Source organism: Falco naumanni, chromosome 15 (genome assembly GCF_017639655.2).
Source record: "Falco naumanni isolate bFalNau1 chromosome 15, bFalNau1.pat, whole genome shotgun sequence".
NCBI lineage: Eukaryota > Metazoa > Chordata > Aves > Falconiformes > Falconidae > Falco > Falco naumanni.
In genome coordinates, this window is record NC_054068.1 from 13,800,115 (window position 1) to 13,816,882 (window position 16,768).

General features: G+C 44.1%; 1 protein-coding gene across 9 annotated transcripts in view; it reads left to right on the top strand.

Moving 5' to 3' along the window:
• Nucleotides 1-16,768, top strand: part of C15H19orf12 (chromosome 15 C19orf12 homolog) — a 57,997-nt gene that overhangs the window by 38,664 nt on the left and 2,565 nt on the right. For 3 of the 9 annotated variants that reach the window (XM_040615001.1, XM_040615002.1, XM_040615004.1), the window contains one exon: nucleotides 15,385-15,493. In XM_040615001.1, the coding sequence (XP_040470935.1) occupies nucleotides 15,385-15,493 (109 nt within the window). The other 6 variants (XM_040615006.1, XM_040615010.1, XM_040615005.1 and 3 more) reach the window with 6 other exon arrangements.

Sequence of the window (16,768 nt, forward strand, 5' to 3'; positions counted from 1 at the left end):
GTGAAAAGAACATCTGTGTAATGAATGCATCTGGTTTGCAGTCTGTAATGTTGGGCGTATTTAACAACAGACCATAGGGAAAAGCAGCCCACGGTCATGTGAGAGAGACAGTATTTGTTGGATTCCCTTTTAGAGCGGAGAGAGCAACCAGATGCAAATACAAACATTGTGGAAGAATCCTGCAGGCAGTCTTCATGGGTCAGAAGCCAGGATGGTCATTTAATGTCTTACAGCCAGAACACTAAAATTTATGCTAGATATTCAGTTCCTCCTTTTGCCTCCTTTTGCAGATGGTCATGTCACTTGGCTTTTCAGGTGATGGTACCTGTACTTAGTTTTCGGTGGCCAGGAGGGCCCATATGATCCTGCAGGGGGCTGTGCACCTTCCGAACCTTTTAGGCTGCCCTGCACTTACCTCACCTTTTTCTGGATTTCAGTATTTCAATCATGTGATTTATTTTTAATGGTCTGAATGCACAGTATGTCAAGGTTTCTGAACTGGCTGGTGTTGACCCCTTGATGGGGTGCGAGAACAAAGCAGGTTTGAGAAGCACTCTGAGAAAAAGTGTAATTAGTCAAGAAGGAAGGCAGAGATGTTTTTCAGAGGTGAAATGAAATTGGTGATCTGTGGGTAGCGCTGAATGGAAGTGAAAACAATATAAGCATCAGAGAAGAGCGTGAGCCTTGTAAGTTGTGGTGGTTGAAGTTAACCCTCCTATGATTCAAAGAGAAACAGAATTCATCAGAGAAACGTGAGTTAGTGGTGCCCCAGCCTCCCAGCGTGCGAAAGCTGTACTGAGTATCCACTGCAGCTGCTGTCGAGCTGTCGGGCAGCTTGTGCAAGTTCAGTATGCCTGCAGAGTTGTTGTTTGGTATGTGTGCTTAAGCTGCAAAAAACCTGAGCTATCCCGGAAAAAGGAAGCTTAGCCAGCAGCCAAGCAGTGCTGAGGCTGTTGTTGTTTTCATGAAGGGCCGTGAAACCCTGACAAGTGCAAGGCAGCCTATACCAGTACCCTCGACCAGCCTGCAGCCCCTTCTTGGCTCAACTGGAAGATCTGATCCTGCATCTCTGTTACACGTACAGGGCATTACTTGCCTACGTAAGGCAAAGCTAAAAATGGGGTCATCCTGCTTTCTGGCTCACTCACGTATGAGAAGTCTGTAATGTTCTGGGGAGAGACAAGTTTCCTTTCAGACCTTTGCATTTCACTCTTGTCAGGTAATCCAAACAATAATGGAAATGATTTTTTTGTTTTATGTAAATAAAACCAAAAAGTTTGCAATAATTTATGGCATTTATTTAAATGACATGCAAATTACTTTGTGAAACTTAAGGGGGGAAGCAGCACAACTGAAACAGCACAATTGTTTCCAAGAACATTCATTTCAAATCCACATACAATATTTCATTCATGCTTAATTATTTCCCCAATGCTAGTCTAAGCATTACTAGTTTCCTTTGTCTTTTTGCTTTTGCATGCAGTGTGATTAGCAAAACTGCTTGTGCTCCACCAACTCCTGCACATATGGGGTTTAGCCTCATTGTTCAAGGGGTGGAGCAACAAGCAATATGAACACTCACGCTGCCAAATTTGGCACATGTGAGCCCTCCAAAGTATACAGATATCACCCGTTTCATTTAAATCCCTGTCCATATTTTGCATTGCTACCCATAATGGCAACTCCATTGTCTGGGTGTATTATTTGAAGCAGCTTTTCTCCCATTGTTTGTGCACTGTAATCCTTGAGGTTTCTGTAGTCATCGTGAGCAGCTTACTTGAAAGGAATCACTTAGCTCTCACAGATCGCTCCCTCTGAACCTGCTGGCAAAGGAATGGGCCATGACTAAAGCATGAGACCTGTGATCTTTCTGAAGAAAATCTCTTCAGTAGAGTTTATAATTTGTTGCTTTCATGGGGCTCTGTTCTCAGGGTTTGGACTCGGTGTTATCTTTCATCCCCCATGGATTTTTCTATGAGGCATGATGGGAGTGTAGGTTGAGAAAAAGAGTCATAATGCTGGCTGTGGACGTGTACCCTAACAACATTTTACACACATTTCAAATACTAGCAAAGGGGCACATGTGCTGTTTGACAGAAATTAAAGACAGTTGTTTATCCTAATTGCAGCAAAATCTTAGCCTTTTATTCTTCCATGGTATAGATTGGCACATCCTGCTGTAAGTCTTTTTGACAGACTTTTGAGAACTTAATGCTTGTCTGCTTAGGGCAGAATGAAAGATCCCCTGGAATTTATCACAGAGAAGGGGCTGCCCAGCCCTCTCCCTTTCTAGCATTCAGTCATCTGCTTGCTCAGTGCCCTCTACTCCAGTGGCACTTGGCTCTCATGATTGCGTGTATGCACGCTGTTGTAAGTAAAGCCATTTGCCATTACCTGATCTTTATAAATTAAGCCCGTTACCAGTTTTGAATGCACATCATTTTACTCCTGAGACAGTCATCTGCGACGTTTTTAAGGCAGCGGTTCCCAAACTGAGCTCTGCCAAAAGCCAGCAAAGGGCCTCTTTGTAGTTTGCAAAGTTTCCAGTTCTTTTTGTTTCCAAAGTCGGGATGAATACAAATACGGTATAAACACTGCCCTGCTCTTCACTTAGCTTAGCAGTAGCTCTTTAGAGAACCCTGTCGTGTAGCCACATGGCCATTATGCGATCCCAAATGGTGACACCCTTGTGATTTGCAAGTGAAGCAGAGAGGTGGCCCAGGAGGCAGTATTAAAATATAACAAGCTAAACTGTAAGTCTGCAAATCCCATTGTAACACATTCAAGTATTTGTAGTGACTTCTGGAAGCTTTGGATCTGTTCCATCATTGTAGGGAGTGATTCAAATTCACCTTTCCACCTTCTTGTCTCCAACCTGTCACGTGAGAAAAGAAAATCAAGCCGGCCCCCTCCCTGCCACCCTACTGCCTAGCTGGCTGCGAGCTCCCCTGTTGTCTGCCACATTATCAAAACTAAGACCCAGGAAGGCTGGAGAGAGAATTGTTCCGTCTTCCCTGAAGAATGGGAAACTTAGACTAACAGCTTTGTAAAATCTGGGCGCTCATTCAGCACTGGTGAAGCTGGTCTAAGGTTGGAAGCGAAGTCAGCCAAGGACCCTTGACTGAAGGGACTCAAGCCAGCTTCTTTGCGCTTACTCTTCGCATCGCCAAAGCACTGTATGTCTGGGGCCAGAATTATATGTAGCTGAACATTTACTATTCTCAGACTCCACAAGCACCAAGTCATGGTACAGATTTCTCACGTCACTGAAGAGCACCAAGCTTGGAAATCTATCACGGATGTTATTCTAGACACCTTCAAGTGTCATCCTTCCACCCTTGACACTAGAATGCTTTGTTCCTTAACTGAGTTTACAAGATGCATTTTAGATCTGATTTTGAACTTGTGTCTACTTTATGTGTGCCCTTTAATTGGAGGTTTGAAGAAAGGTGCACTGAGATACATTCTGCAAGAGTGATGAGTGGAGGAAGTGGTTGTAGGAGATTCTCTTTATTTTTAGCTCCTATCTGGAAACCTTGCAGGTATTTTGTGTAGCTATTTTTTAACTAGGATTTTATTTCCACTTCAATGTCCGTACATGCTGTAACATATAAACATGTACGCTAATTTCATGACACTGACTTTTGCATTCAGATTTGCTGTAACTTTTTTCTGAAAAGCTAACAAAATGGCTACTCTGTACCAGTAAAACAATTACTGAATTAGGTTGCTGAGGAAGTAAAAAAACAGCATAAATGACTACTGTAATAAGTCTAAAAGAACAGAAGATAGGTATGCTGTGTGCAGTTAAGGTTATGCCTTAAATATCTTTTAACAGCTTGATTGGATAGTGCTAGCTAGCAATGTGTGCTTTATTCCAAAGCACCAGCCTGTATTTTTGGATCATCTTTCAAGACTGAGATGATATAAGGCAATTAATAGTGTTTTGTGACCTTCTGCTCCAGTAGTCCATCTTTTTGGCATTGAAACTGATTTTGCCCAACTTGGCATTTTATCACCTAGGAGTGCGCGAGGAGATCAAAGAAGCACCTTTTACAGCAGCAGTGGAATGATTTAGTTCAGTCACACTGTTCTTCAAATTCACCATTTCCTACAAGCTGATGAGGCAAACCTTCTTTGGTTAATGTCACATAAGGTACATTGAAAGGCTGTGAAGAGACAGATGTTCTATATCTTCACTTCATATGCAAAAACCTGTTATATTCTTTATTTGCATTCAATTAGAAGTCAGACCCTGATGAATATCTAATGTAGGAAATGGGGAAAAGATTTGCCATCAAGCATATGCTTTGCTTGTAGTGGATCTCTGTAACCTGCTATTATGTCTTCCTGTGATTCGGTCATTTTCAGTGTATTATTTACACCTGCGTGCTAAGAGGTGAAGAGTGTTAACAGGTGAAAACTGGAGTTACGTTCCTGGTTTCAGAAATGTTGCCTTTTCTTATTCCTTTTAAACAGACATTCTGCAGTTGCAAAATATCCCTGATTACGTGGCTCTGTTTAAGGACTTAAATGCTATAGCATTACTTTTTATATTCATTTTCTGTTTCGATATAGGTTGTGCCTTGTTTGATCTTGCAGAGCTCACCATTTTGTATAATAAGACAAACTCTGAAGTTACAAAACTGTAGTGTTGTCAAGAAGGGAAGGTTCAAATTATAAATATAATATGAAGCAGAAGCGGCAGACTTTCAGAACAGATGCTGTTATTGCTGTGACCCTGTAGGAGCACCCATACTGGGGTATTACAGAATCAAGGGAGAGATGTAGGTTGTCTAGAGCCCTAGACGTAAGACATGGATCAGCAAAGCAGCTTTTCTTCCCTGCAGCATAGGGTTTCCCAGACTTCTGGGGAAACTGATAGAAATCTCATGCCCTCCTAAGCTTGGACATGATTAGAAACCTGCTTTGTTGCATTTTCCATCTCCTTTCTTCTCTGTGGACTGTTCCCATCACACGTTCTGGGGAACACATGGCATTTCTTCCTTTTTTCTTCTTTTCTCCTTACTTTGCTGTAACATTGTAAATTAAACCATCCTCGCCCATATCCAAGTTAACACGTTGACACAAAAGGGAAATCTCAGGAGTATTTTTAGATGCTTTGCAAACTTAGGCAAATGGATCTGTGTTATTTGTGCAGGCCTCAAGTTTTGAATGTTTTTTCTCGGCCATTGTGATAGTAAGAAAGTTAAAGATTTTAAGGAAAAAAAAATGCAACTAGATAAAACAAAACTGAGTCTGGCACATACATTTGCTTAATCCTTGTGGTTTTGCTGGGCACCTTTGGCACCGAAAAAAATTTGGAGAAACAGCTTTTTTTCTGTCCAACAAGATTAAATGCCTAGTTTAAAAAGAAAAACAAACACCTGTCGTGGTCTCTTGTGAAGGTAATAGGTATTTCAGAAAATTGCATTGGGTATTTCTGGACAGTACCTCGAGGCTGAGCCTGCTTCTGATGGGCGTTTTCTTGAGACTCCCTAACGAGCAAGCTGAAAGACAGAATGAATCATTCTGTTGGTAGCAACAGCCTATCTCCAGCTGAAATTGTCCCTAGCGCCCCTTGGCCTATCTCTTAGTGTGTCAAAAGCTGTGAAAATAAGCAGTGAGCCCAGCACACTGAGGACATGCTGAACTGGCTGGTAGTTGTTTTGGGTTCTGCTGCGTGTTAGGGAAGGACTTGACATAAGTCTGCTCATCAAACCTGAATGCCAGTGCACCATTGCTGTGGTTGATTTCTGATGTTTGCTTTTGGCAGATGACTTGAGGATTTGGGGGGATAAAAAGTATTTTTTTTCCTCTTGATTTTTTTGAAAGCGTAGAGTTTCTAGTAACCTGAAGAGGAAAAAGATGTAAAACATCCTCATAAAGGAAACGAAATAATGACTCAGTGCTGATAAAGCGGACAAAGAGAACTAAGATACAGGATAGCAATGACATCTAGTACTTAGAAGAGCCCAGCATACTGCAGTGAATACAGGGAGAATATTGGCAGGATCGGATTTGCAGCAGGACCACCTTGAACTGCTCCGACTCCACCAGCTCCTAGCATTTAGAAAGCATGTGAACGTTTATCTCGGGTGCCAGTTATTTAGGAGTGCATGTTGAAATGCATAAATACGCTCTAGAATTATAGCGACAGATCCAGCCAGAATACGCAATCCTGTAAAAGAGAATGCAGCCGGCAGAGCCGTCCCTTCTCGCAGGTAGGGTGACCTTTCCCAAATGGCAGGCACATAGCCGGGGCCCTGCGATGGCGGGGAGGGGCAGGGGGGAGCCAGCAGATGGAGCCCGGCTGGTAGCACGTGCAGTCAGGAGAAAATCCGTCATGGGTCTTGCTGCTTCGCTCAGACCAAAAATAGACTGCCGCGCTGTGGTGTAGCCCAAAGGCACGGAACGCTTGGTGGAACGTGGAGTGTACCGATTCACATGTGCTGGTTCAAGTTCACCGAGAAGAGGAAGGGGCATGCCATCGCATGCTGGCTGGTAACTACCTAGAGAATCAAATCTTCATCCAGCTGGTTGCAATAACCAGATTCCCACTGACTTCAACAGTCACAATTTCTCTGAGAATGTGATTTACAGCAGCGTGCACATCCTTGAAGGATACACTCTGACTCTTACCTTACATTTTCATGTTAGTAACGTATACCATAGAGAAAAAATAGACCTAATAAATACCTGCTGGTGTAGCCCTAATAACCTGTGTTTATATTTAACTGGAGTACTGAAGTAATGAGTAAGTCTGGGATAAAGCGATAAAAATTCCCTACTTTGATGGCTGGCAGACTTCATTGTTTTAATTCTGCTCCTTAGAAAGCTGCTTACAGCTGAAGTTTGGGGTGTTACTTCTTAAAATGTACATGGCATTTTGGTTCTTCGCTCATTTTAGGAATTACATTTGCTTTTTACATCCAAATCATAAAAATCAAGAGCACCAGCAGACCTGTAACATTTTGAGTTGTTACACAGAGAGTTGTTTTATGTGATCGTATAAAGCATGGGGAGGTTAAGAAGTCCCCGGTGCAGCCACAGGAAAGGGGCACAAATTGTGAGTCATTCCTCCTTTTTCCCTCATCCCGCTTCTTCCTCTCAGCAAGGAGCTGAGGGGGAGAGGGTGTATCTGAAATCGGGAAGGACATCATCCCAGCAGCTCAGCTGACAAAAGCCAAAACCTCCGTTAATAACCCATCCTTGGGAAAGGGCAGCATGTGTCACGTCAGGCAGTGCCTTTTCCAGGATCGGGCTGGCGTCGGGACGCAGTGCGGTGCTGCGGGAGCCGTCCGTGGGCAGCCCTTCCCCGCTGCTCCGCGCACTGCCTGCACGGTGCTGCCCGCTGCCCCGGGCCTGTGCCCTGCCCGCAGCCCCGGGCCTGTGCCCTGCCCGCAGCCCCGGGCCCGCTGCCCCGGGCCCGCCGCGCCGCTGCCGCCTCCCGCCCGCAGGGCCCCCGCGCCAGCCGCGGGGAAGCGACGGCTCCCGGGCAGGGCCCGGCCGGGCAGCGGGGGCAGGCGGGGGGAGGAGGCGGCGCGGCAGCACCTCTCGCCTAACGCCGCTCCCGGCTACGCGCTTTGCCCGCGGAGCCAGCGCGGGAGCTGCGGTGGGGGGCTGGTGTAGCACAGGCAGCCGGTCCCGCCGCCCCAGGCCTGCCGCCGCCGCCGCCCCCCAGGTGAGGGCGGGCAGGGCGGGGGCCGGGCTGCGCGGGGGTCGCCCCGCCGGGCCGCGCTCCTCCCCCGGCACCGGCGGCGCCGCGGCCGTTTCCTGCCCGGCCTCCTGCGGGCCGTGCGCGCTGCCGGCTGAGGTAGGCGGGCGAAGGAGGGAGGAAGGAAGGGAGGCAGGGCCGCGGCCGAGCTTGGCGCCGGCTTTGCGGCCCCCCTGGCCGGGCGGGCCGGGCGGGCCCCGCCGTGCCCTCCGCTTCCGCCGGAGCTCCCCGCGGCCCGCTGTCGGCGGGGCTGGCGCTTGCAGGGGCCGGGACGCTTCCAGAAGAGGCCGGGCGCTGTGAGGGGAGCGGGGCTGGGGGGCCGCGGCCTGCCGCGCGGCGGGGTCCGGGGCTGCCCCCGGGGGGGCGGCCGGGCCCTGACCTGCCGCCGGGGCTTCCGCCGCCGAGACCGGCCCGGGCTTCGGGGCCGTCGTGCGGATCGCGGGAGGAGCCGTGAGGGTCTTCAGATGGGATTGAACATTGATGCGGCCTCGGCATCCCATCGCTCCCCGGTCTCAGGATCCCACGCCGGCCTAGCCCGGGTTGACCTGGAGGCAGTACCGGCCTTGCAGCAATGGCAAACCTGAAACCGGCGCTGTAGGCAAATAAATGAAAAAATGCCTGAAGCGCAATTAAATATCTGCTGTTTGAATGAGTTTATAATTACGGTTTATGTTCAGCCTATTTTAGTCATAAAGTTTTTAATAAATTTTAAAACATTTGGCACATGTTGATTAATTTTAACGAGATGAAGTTTATGTTTTTGTAGCGAGTCAGGAAAAACATTTAAATTGTCAGGCTTAGTTCAGATTTCGAAGGTAGTGCTGCAGTGCGCTGCGCCAAGTATCTACAGGGAAAGCCTCGTGCTATCAAGTTCTTTCTAAGTGTCAGCTCTTTCTTTCTTAGCTGAAAGTCTGATTGTTTTGGCTTCAGTATGAGCTCTGATGAAATCGACCTGTAACTTTTTCAAATACTGCCTTCAGAATGGTGAAGTTGGCTAGGGAATGAAAAAAAGTAATTCCACGCTTAATATACAGATTAGAAAGACATCGGGTAGGTCTAAAAAAATGTTAAGGACTGAAGGAGTTGTGGCCAGTCTTTCACAGATACTTTGGGATTTGGCAGTCTAGGTAAGCAGGGTATCCTGAGTGCCCAGACAGGGTAGGTGCCAAATTTCCTTTAATCTCAGCAGAAGAAGGTAACTCCCACTGAACATTTACCTGCATTCTTAGGCGTCTAAGAGCCTTGTAAAATCAACTTCTAGGTTCCTAGAAATAGTATGTTCCTATAACGAGTGAATTTGTTGCCTCTTTTGGTAAACAAGCCAATTAAATACCTTGATAAATTTACATGCTTTGATAAATACACAAAAGAAGAAAGTAAGCAATGCTTTTAAGGTTGCAGTTCTTACAAAAACAATTGTAAAGTGCGTTTTTTATGCATTTCAATTGAGTTTGGGTTGTCTACCAAATAGGTGAGTTTCTTTGCCATATAATATAATTGAAACTCAAAAATTGAACATCTGAATAAATGTATAGTCAGCAACATAATTATATTATTACAATAAATATTTGTAGGTGTGGTGAATCCTGACAGCTGGGAAAGAGGAGTACCAAGTACTGAGACAGGAATGGTAGTCAGCATGTTTTACATCAGTAAGGAGGAATGAACCCTTCCTTAGCAAAATAACAAAATTACAAACGTGGAGCAGGGTTAAAACTGGTGTATTTAACCCAAGCTTTACTGGCTGCTGATGCCAGTCATGATTTAAATCAGACCACCTGCTTTGCAGATTTGAAATACTGGCTGGGCTCTAAAGGTAAGATTTTCAGGAAGTGATTCAGGAGCAGAAATGCTGCTCAAGCCAACAGTATGCATATGGATCAGTGATGAGCCAGTCCTCCTTTGTAGATAGGTATATCTTGATAGCCCGCCCATCCACCAGCTATTACTTAAATAGTCACTGAACTTCTGGCCTGTTTAATCATCAAGTCATCTCTTTTTGCACGCCATTGTTTTTGAGGTTGTGTTCTTTACTCTGTCTCAGTTGCTGAGTATTTTGCATTTGGTTTTGCTCTAGTGCTGATCTCATATTTATTTTAAAAAGTTGCACTATAGATAGAACCGTTGCTGTACAGCTGAGACAGAAGAAATTGCCCTGGGTTATCTCCTGGGCATCTGTGCTTGCATTAATATTTGCTGTTGTCTTAAAGCTCCAGTTTGAAGACCTACACAGATCACATGTATGCTTTCTAGCCGTTGTATGGAGGTTCTTGCCCCACATTCTTGCTTATCACTGTGTGGTGTCCACCAAGACAAAGTTAGCTCCTGGTAAGAGGACTTAGACCTATGTCTTCATTGTTTGGTAGGTTTGGAATTTTTCCTGTGGGTGATTCTACGTGTGTGCACATTGTAGAGGTGTTTACTGGAGAGTATACCCTATTAACTCACTAAGAGGTTATAAGAAACTGTGAGGACAGTTCAGCGGCTGTCCAGGCTGTGTGCTGGTTAGAGTACCTTCTGTGTGGACATTTGGGAGGGTGTTTATTTTTCTATAAGTGAGACAGTGAGCCCAGGAGGTAAAACGGCTTTTGCCTGTCTAAAGTCATCGTTCTGTGAAGGTGAAAGTAGGGTAATGAAATGGGAGTATTAAATAAGGAAGAGCTGGAATGAGGTTCACACCACAGATTAATTTGGCAACCCTCTTTGTTGTTTGCATTAATAGGACTTTCAGTAAGTTGCGTATGATGTGATCCTTTTGTTGTTTCAATTCTTTCCATGTTATTTTTCTTCTTAAGAACTAATAAACTAGGTCTGAGAGGAATGTACTTTTTAGTGTAGGCTCAAAGGTGAGATAGAAACATATGTTACCATTCTCTTTGGATAGGTAAAGTAGTATCATTGCTTACTTTACTCACCTCAGATGAGCATTTGGGGAGACCACAAAGAGAAGAGGAACGCAGCCACTGAACTGCAGTAGATCAAAAAAGGAAGGTCTGTTATACAACAAAGCTTGGTTTCTTAGCAGCTTTGTTTTCCAAAACTCTTGGTGTTTTTTTTTTCCCTTGAAGCAATGGATATTGTCAATGCCATGTGAAGTCAGTAGGGGACTCAGCATCTCTGAAAGCCAAGCCCATTTTTATAGATGTCATTGACATTTCCATCCCTCCATTAATGCAAATCCAGTATTTTATGTTCCTAGTGTTGCTTAACATATGCGTGGGTTCTGTAGGAAATAGTTCGGTGCTAGAATCAAATTGCACTTTTATTTACTTGTCAATTACACAATCAAAGTTTATAAATATTTTTGGCTGTCATTTGGTTCTGCCTCTGACACAAAACTTACAGCTTCTTTTAATCTGGGTTAGGATTCTTGCTTCTTGTAGTTCACTGGTGTTTTCAAATATGTTTTATCTTCCTATTCTACTCGCTCAGCGATTCTGATCATTTGGTTCATGTGAGCCGCAACTTTGTGCTCTGCATTCTTGCAGTTGGCTTCTTATAGGCCTTACCAGTCTGTGAGGTGTTGAGAGGTTTGCAGCTACAGATCTTTATAACCCTGTTGTTTGATTTCCTTAGCCTAAAGCTAGCTGTCTGCCTGTTGATTTAATTTTTTTGGGGGGTGGGGGTGGGGTGGGGTTTGGCTGCTTGTCCTAGTAGCAGGTTATACTTTTGTGGAGTCTCCGTGTTGCAACCTGTTAATGTGTTGTCAAAATATCCTGCTTTCATGGTCTGTGGTGTATGGTTAAAAAAAATACCATGCTCACTGAAAATTGTCTGGTTGAGCACCATAATTCTGTGTCAGAGCCTGAAATTTTCAAAGAAATTCATAATGGTGTGACTTCATAAAAGATCTCTGTATCGTTGGTCCACTCATCTGTGTCTTTGTGCTCAATGTAGGAATCTTTGGGTTTACTTTTTGTGCTCTAATACGTGGTTTACGTTTTGATGGCTCCCACTAGTGCCCTGTATGTACAGTATAAAAAAACCCCACCAACTTGTATGTGCTGTGCATCAGCTCCTGTATTCACTAAAATTCACTGCAGGACTTAAAATACAGTGAATATGCTAAAAGATCATAGAATTACTTCTAAGAGTTGAGAGAAAATGAGTGCTGCTTGTAATGTCTATGAGAATTTTGAGTGTGATGCTCACATTCGGAATTAAGCAGGACCAGCTCTGCTGTGCCAAGAACCTTCTTCAATCAAGCCAAAAAAACCCCAAATAAATGTTAATTTTGTGAGTGGAAATTCTCTTTGGGGAAGTTGTGAGGGGAGTAAAGCAGTAAAATAATTTACTATGGAAAAAATACTTACAGTTGCTTGAGTTCTAGCATGTTTCTGCTTTACCTTGAGACTAATACATCATTACAAATTCATGTGTTTGTCACATTGTATGCCACCAGATAGCAGTATGATTCCTGTTTTCCAATTGCACTTTGAATCTAGTCATGAAACTGTTTTATATTTATTTGGAGAAACCCAGAGTAGCTGATCACCTTTGCACTGCTTTAGATGCCATTTCACTGTAAGGAGACTTCCTAGTATTGGCAGTGTGGAGTAACGTGGGTGGCTTTACGTGGACAGCCAGCTTCTATGTAGTGCAGGGACCTGATGCTTCAGCTTTGGGTTTCTTTGCTCACAAACACCATTTCAGGTATTGGATCAGTTTAGGAGATTGTGAAAGTCGGTCAGTTTGATTGGGGGAAAGCAGATTATATTACTGTCAGCGAGAGCCATACTGTGTTGTCAGTTCTCTAACTTGTGTTGTCCTGGCCGTGCCGCAGATCCTTCATACTGAAGAGTTTTGCATGAGACATTCACTGGATTTAGCCAAAAGAGAAGAAGCAAATCATTTCAGCACTCCGGTGGTTGGGTTAATCTGAGGTCATGCTAAGGAGTTGCAGAATAAGCATGAATCAGTTCCTGTCTCACAGGAGCTGAATCCTGCAGCACTCAAGGCTTCTTGGTGCTGGTGTGAACGTTACTCTGAGTGGCGATCTGTTCACCTTTTGGTAAGAAGGTAGAAACAACAAATACATAATCTTACTTTCTACCATTTCTAGGCTTGGTCGTGTGAACTGTACCAGTTGTATATTTGGGGGTTTTTTTCCTACTTTTCTAGAATGAACAGAGCAGCCATTTGTTTGTTACTTTGAGCCTGAATCATATTGAATGAGATAACATATAACTCTGGAAGCAGAGTGTGCCACTCTGCTGTCACTAACCAGCATGCGTTGACATTCTGATACACTGCTGTGTCATAAGCCTGCCAAAAACCCAAAAGCAACAGTGGTAAAATGAAGAACTTTGATGTTTTCCTTAGACTGGCATGCGGATGGATGAAGTAGTGAGAGAAATGCAGCTATATGATGAATCTCCTACTGCATCTCTGCAGCTATGGAGCATACGTGGTCCCTTCCCAAAACCCGGATTTTTGTGTCGTGTCAGCAGTGCTCGGATACTGCAGTGACATAGATGATTTGGAGTCAGCCATTTTAGTGCAAAAGAAAGCTTTTGCTTTCACAGTAGTTAATTATTAATATGAAAAATTATGTGATACCACTCCGGTTTCGCTTTGCATTGAGGACATTGAGGAGATCTACTCAAGAAGGACTTGAAGACAAGTTGGCTTGGGCTGAGAAAGTATCACACATGCACTGGGATAAAAAGTTTTCTAGAGGCTGGAAAACCAAACACTCATCTGTTCGATAGTGCTAAAGTTACATGTACAACAATAATTCAGCCTTCTGTGTATGTGTGATTATATTTTTAATCATACTGAGTATTTTTCCCCCCGCAAACCCTTTCCTCGGTGTACAGAATGGAAGGTATTTGCTTAATGATTAAGCTTTTTCTTACTGTTCAGTGCCAAGTCCTCGGGCCTTATTTACTGAACACTTCTCCAACTTTGCTATGGGGATGGAGTTTCTTAATTGCATTTTATGGGTTTTCCTCTGATCTCATTGGTCTGAATCAGTGTCTTTCATTAGTGTTGAACCTATTTTTGCAACATGAGATGGGGATATTTTTATTATCTCTGTCTGTTCTCCTATCTTTAAAATAGCTGTTAAAGTCTAAAGTATCCACTTGCTTTGCCAAACTGAAAGCCAAAGATGGATTTTTTCAGTGCTTGGCATCGTGTAACACTGTACACAAGAAGAGCTGCATTTGAGTTCAATTATTTTGAGGGGTCACCGGTTTTGCAAATCTCTCTTGAGATCTCAGGATGGGTGCCTGGCAAAGTTAGAGCGTAGTACCCATATCTAAAAAGTTTGATTCAAGTGACTGGCTTAACAGCAAGCAAATATTGGGTGCAAAATAAGGGGTAAAATATTTTTCTTCAGGTAGAAGCTTTTTTAAAGCAGAGAAGACTTACTGTTTCTTCATGCAGCCTCTTTCCTTGCTCACTACACTTGCTGGCACCTGCAGCTTTTAAGTCATGTGTTTGCTTCTGTTACGCCTTCCAGTTTACCTGCTGTGACAGGGCAAGCAGCCTGTGGAAAAGAATATTTAATATGCAGAAATTCCAAAAAGATGTCCTGTATCTTTTTTTTTTTTTTAAACTGGGTCATGTTCGTGTGCCTTTTCTCATGGTTATAGTCAGTGCAATAGCATGGCTTCCCATGCCTGCAGGGTGGGGGGCTGGAACCCTCACCCAGGCATACCCCGCTGCCCTCTTTGTCAGCGGTGACCACAGCAGCAGTGATGGGTAGCCATGCTCTCTGTGGGCCTCTGCGGAAATCAGTGGGCTTAGATGGGCAGCAGCAGCAAGTGAACAAGGTGGGAAAGGTTTGGTCTCGGAGAGATTGTTCTTGGGACCAGGTATCTGCCCCATGCTGGGGACTTGTCACTGCGCGTAAGGGGGCTGAGGTCCCATCTCTGCCTCCCTGTACACGTGGCAGTCATCTTGCGTGTCTGATCTGAGTCCGATCTCTGTACACGTACACCCCTGCATTTCTGATGCCCTGTCTCCAGAGCTCCCCGTTTATTCCCAGTGCCAGGTCTCTCCTCTGACTCCTGAAATCTGTTCCCTTCCTCAGGCTTTTCTTTGTTGCTGTAGACAGCCTTTTGCCTTCAGAAATCAGTGTAGAAGTGTTTAAGCAGGTAGCAAAATGGGGAGAAGAACTGATATGTGAAAACAAGCAACTGATTTGTGTCAAGAATTAGGACAAGGAGAAAATACCTGACAGACTTGTCAGTTAAATTTGCTACCTGCAGTAGAGTGAGACTGCTTTGCCTTTTTCCTGGAGTTGTACATGATCCTGAATATGTGCAGCAGTTGTGCAAGGCAAAGGCGATGTGCTGTAGAATTAGATAGAAACTTTCTTAAGTCTCTCATTAATGGTACTTCCCATTTTTTGCTTTTCTGAATTTTTTATGGAAACAGGTTTTTTTTCTGGTCTACTCTGGTTTCATTTGCAGTTTCAGTAACCTTCAACTAACTTCCCAGAAATGAAAGGGAAAGCAAATTTATTTTTTCCTGTACTGAGAGTGCACCTTTAGTCTCACAGACTCCAGAATTGATTTTTTTCCTGAATTTAGCAGCAAGATTTAGTTTCTGTTGCAGCAATCAAAAGATAACTTTAAACTTCTTTTCCAGGGTCTTAACTCGCCAAGATGCCCATCGATGTTGATGATGTGATGCAACTATTTTGCCATCTCTCTCAGGTGAAGGGCATGAAAGCTGCTGTCAAACACTCTGGTCTGGGAGCACTGATGGCTGGTGCAACAGCATTTATTGGGGGTCTGATGGGAGGTCCACCTGGAATCGCTGTAGGTAAGTGTGTTTTGCTTTAGGAACAAGAAGTATGTTTAACTCGCTGAGTGAAGAAACTAGGAGGTCTGTGTAGTAGCCATGGGTTGCAGGAGAGGGATATGCAGTGTTGAGATTTCATGTAACTGGGCTTTAACAAGATGCCATAGAATGTCGGTTTTTTAGAAGATAGTATGTTGGCTTTTTAGAAACAAGGTGTGCATCAGAAAGGCATGTGTCAGTATTTACTTCTAGGGTGATAGTGACCTTACTGACTTTGACTCCTGTGCAGAAAAGGGAAGCTATCCAGATCTGAGGCTGAGATAGTGGCACCTTTAAAAACCCTTTGAACAAGCTGTTAAAAAATCATTTGCTTTTGGTGGGTTTCCATCTGCTGAGGTACACCCGTGCCTGGGGTGTGGGATGAAACAGCAAACTAACGGGCTCTGAGCTTGTTAGTGCTGGCTTTGCTCCGGTGCTGTGGTGGGGGAGAAAAGAAGGGAGGGGGGAGGCAGGGGTGAAGAAGCAGAAGAGATGATGTAGCAGTTGTGGGGGATGTTGGTACCTGATGGCACAGAAGAAAGAAAAAAAATTGGTGTGTGAAGTGAGGGTGAATAAATATTCTTAGTTAGCTTTAGCATGAGACAGGATCATTTTCCTAATGATCTTACTAAAAATGGTGTTTGTTTCTGTATGTTAAAAGTACCTGCTATCCACTTCATGGTGAACTTGAGTTTTTCCTCTGGAATTCATTATTCCCTGTCATTTTCTTTTTTTCCTTGCATGGAAAATTACAGGAAGGCCAGAGTCCAATAGTAAATAGTTGTCTCTCCTTTGTCTCGCCTCTGTATCTCTTGAATTAAGAGTTTTCTAGTTTGAAAGCTGCCATGTCACTGAAGTAATGTGCGCCTTGGTCCCTGAATGCTCCTTATTCCTGCAAGCAGTTCCAGCACTTTCATGGGCTTATTGGCATTGGAGTGAATTGCAGTATGCCTGCGTGAGGGTTAGCAAGATCGAGTTACAAAAAATAAACAAATATTATGTGAGGAGTGGTAACAGAAAATGCAAAATGAACCTGTGTATTTACTCTGTTTCAAGTACAGAGCTTAATAGCCAAAAATACTATTTTGAAATTTCATAGGTAAACAATACTGGGTCTTCAGTGAGTTTTAGGACAGTTTACAGGGACATTTGTGCTTTCACTTACACAAACAGCCTCTATTGCTATGGGACTGAGTAGCAGGGATTGTCCTTATTGCTGCCTTGCACCAGGAATTAAAGGATGAGTTACCTTCCATC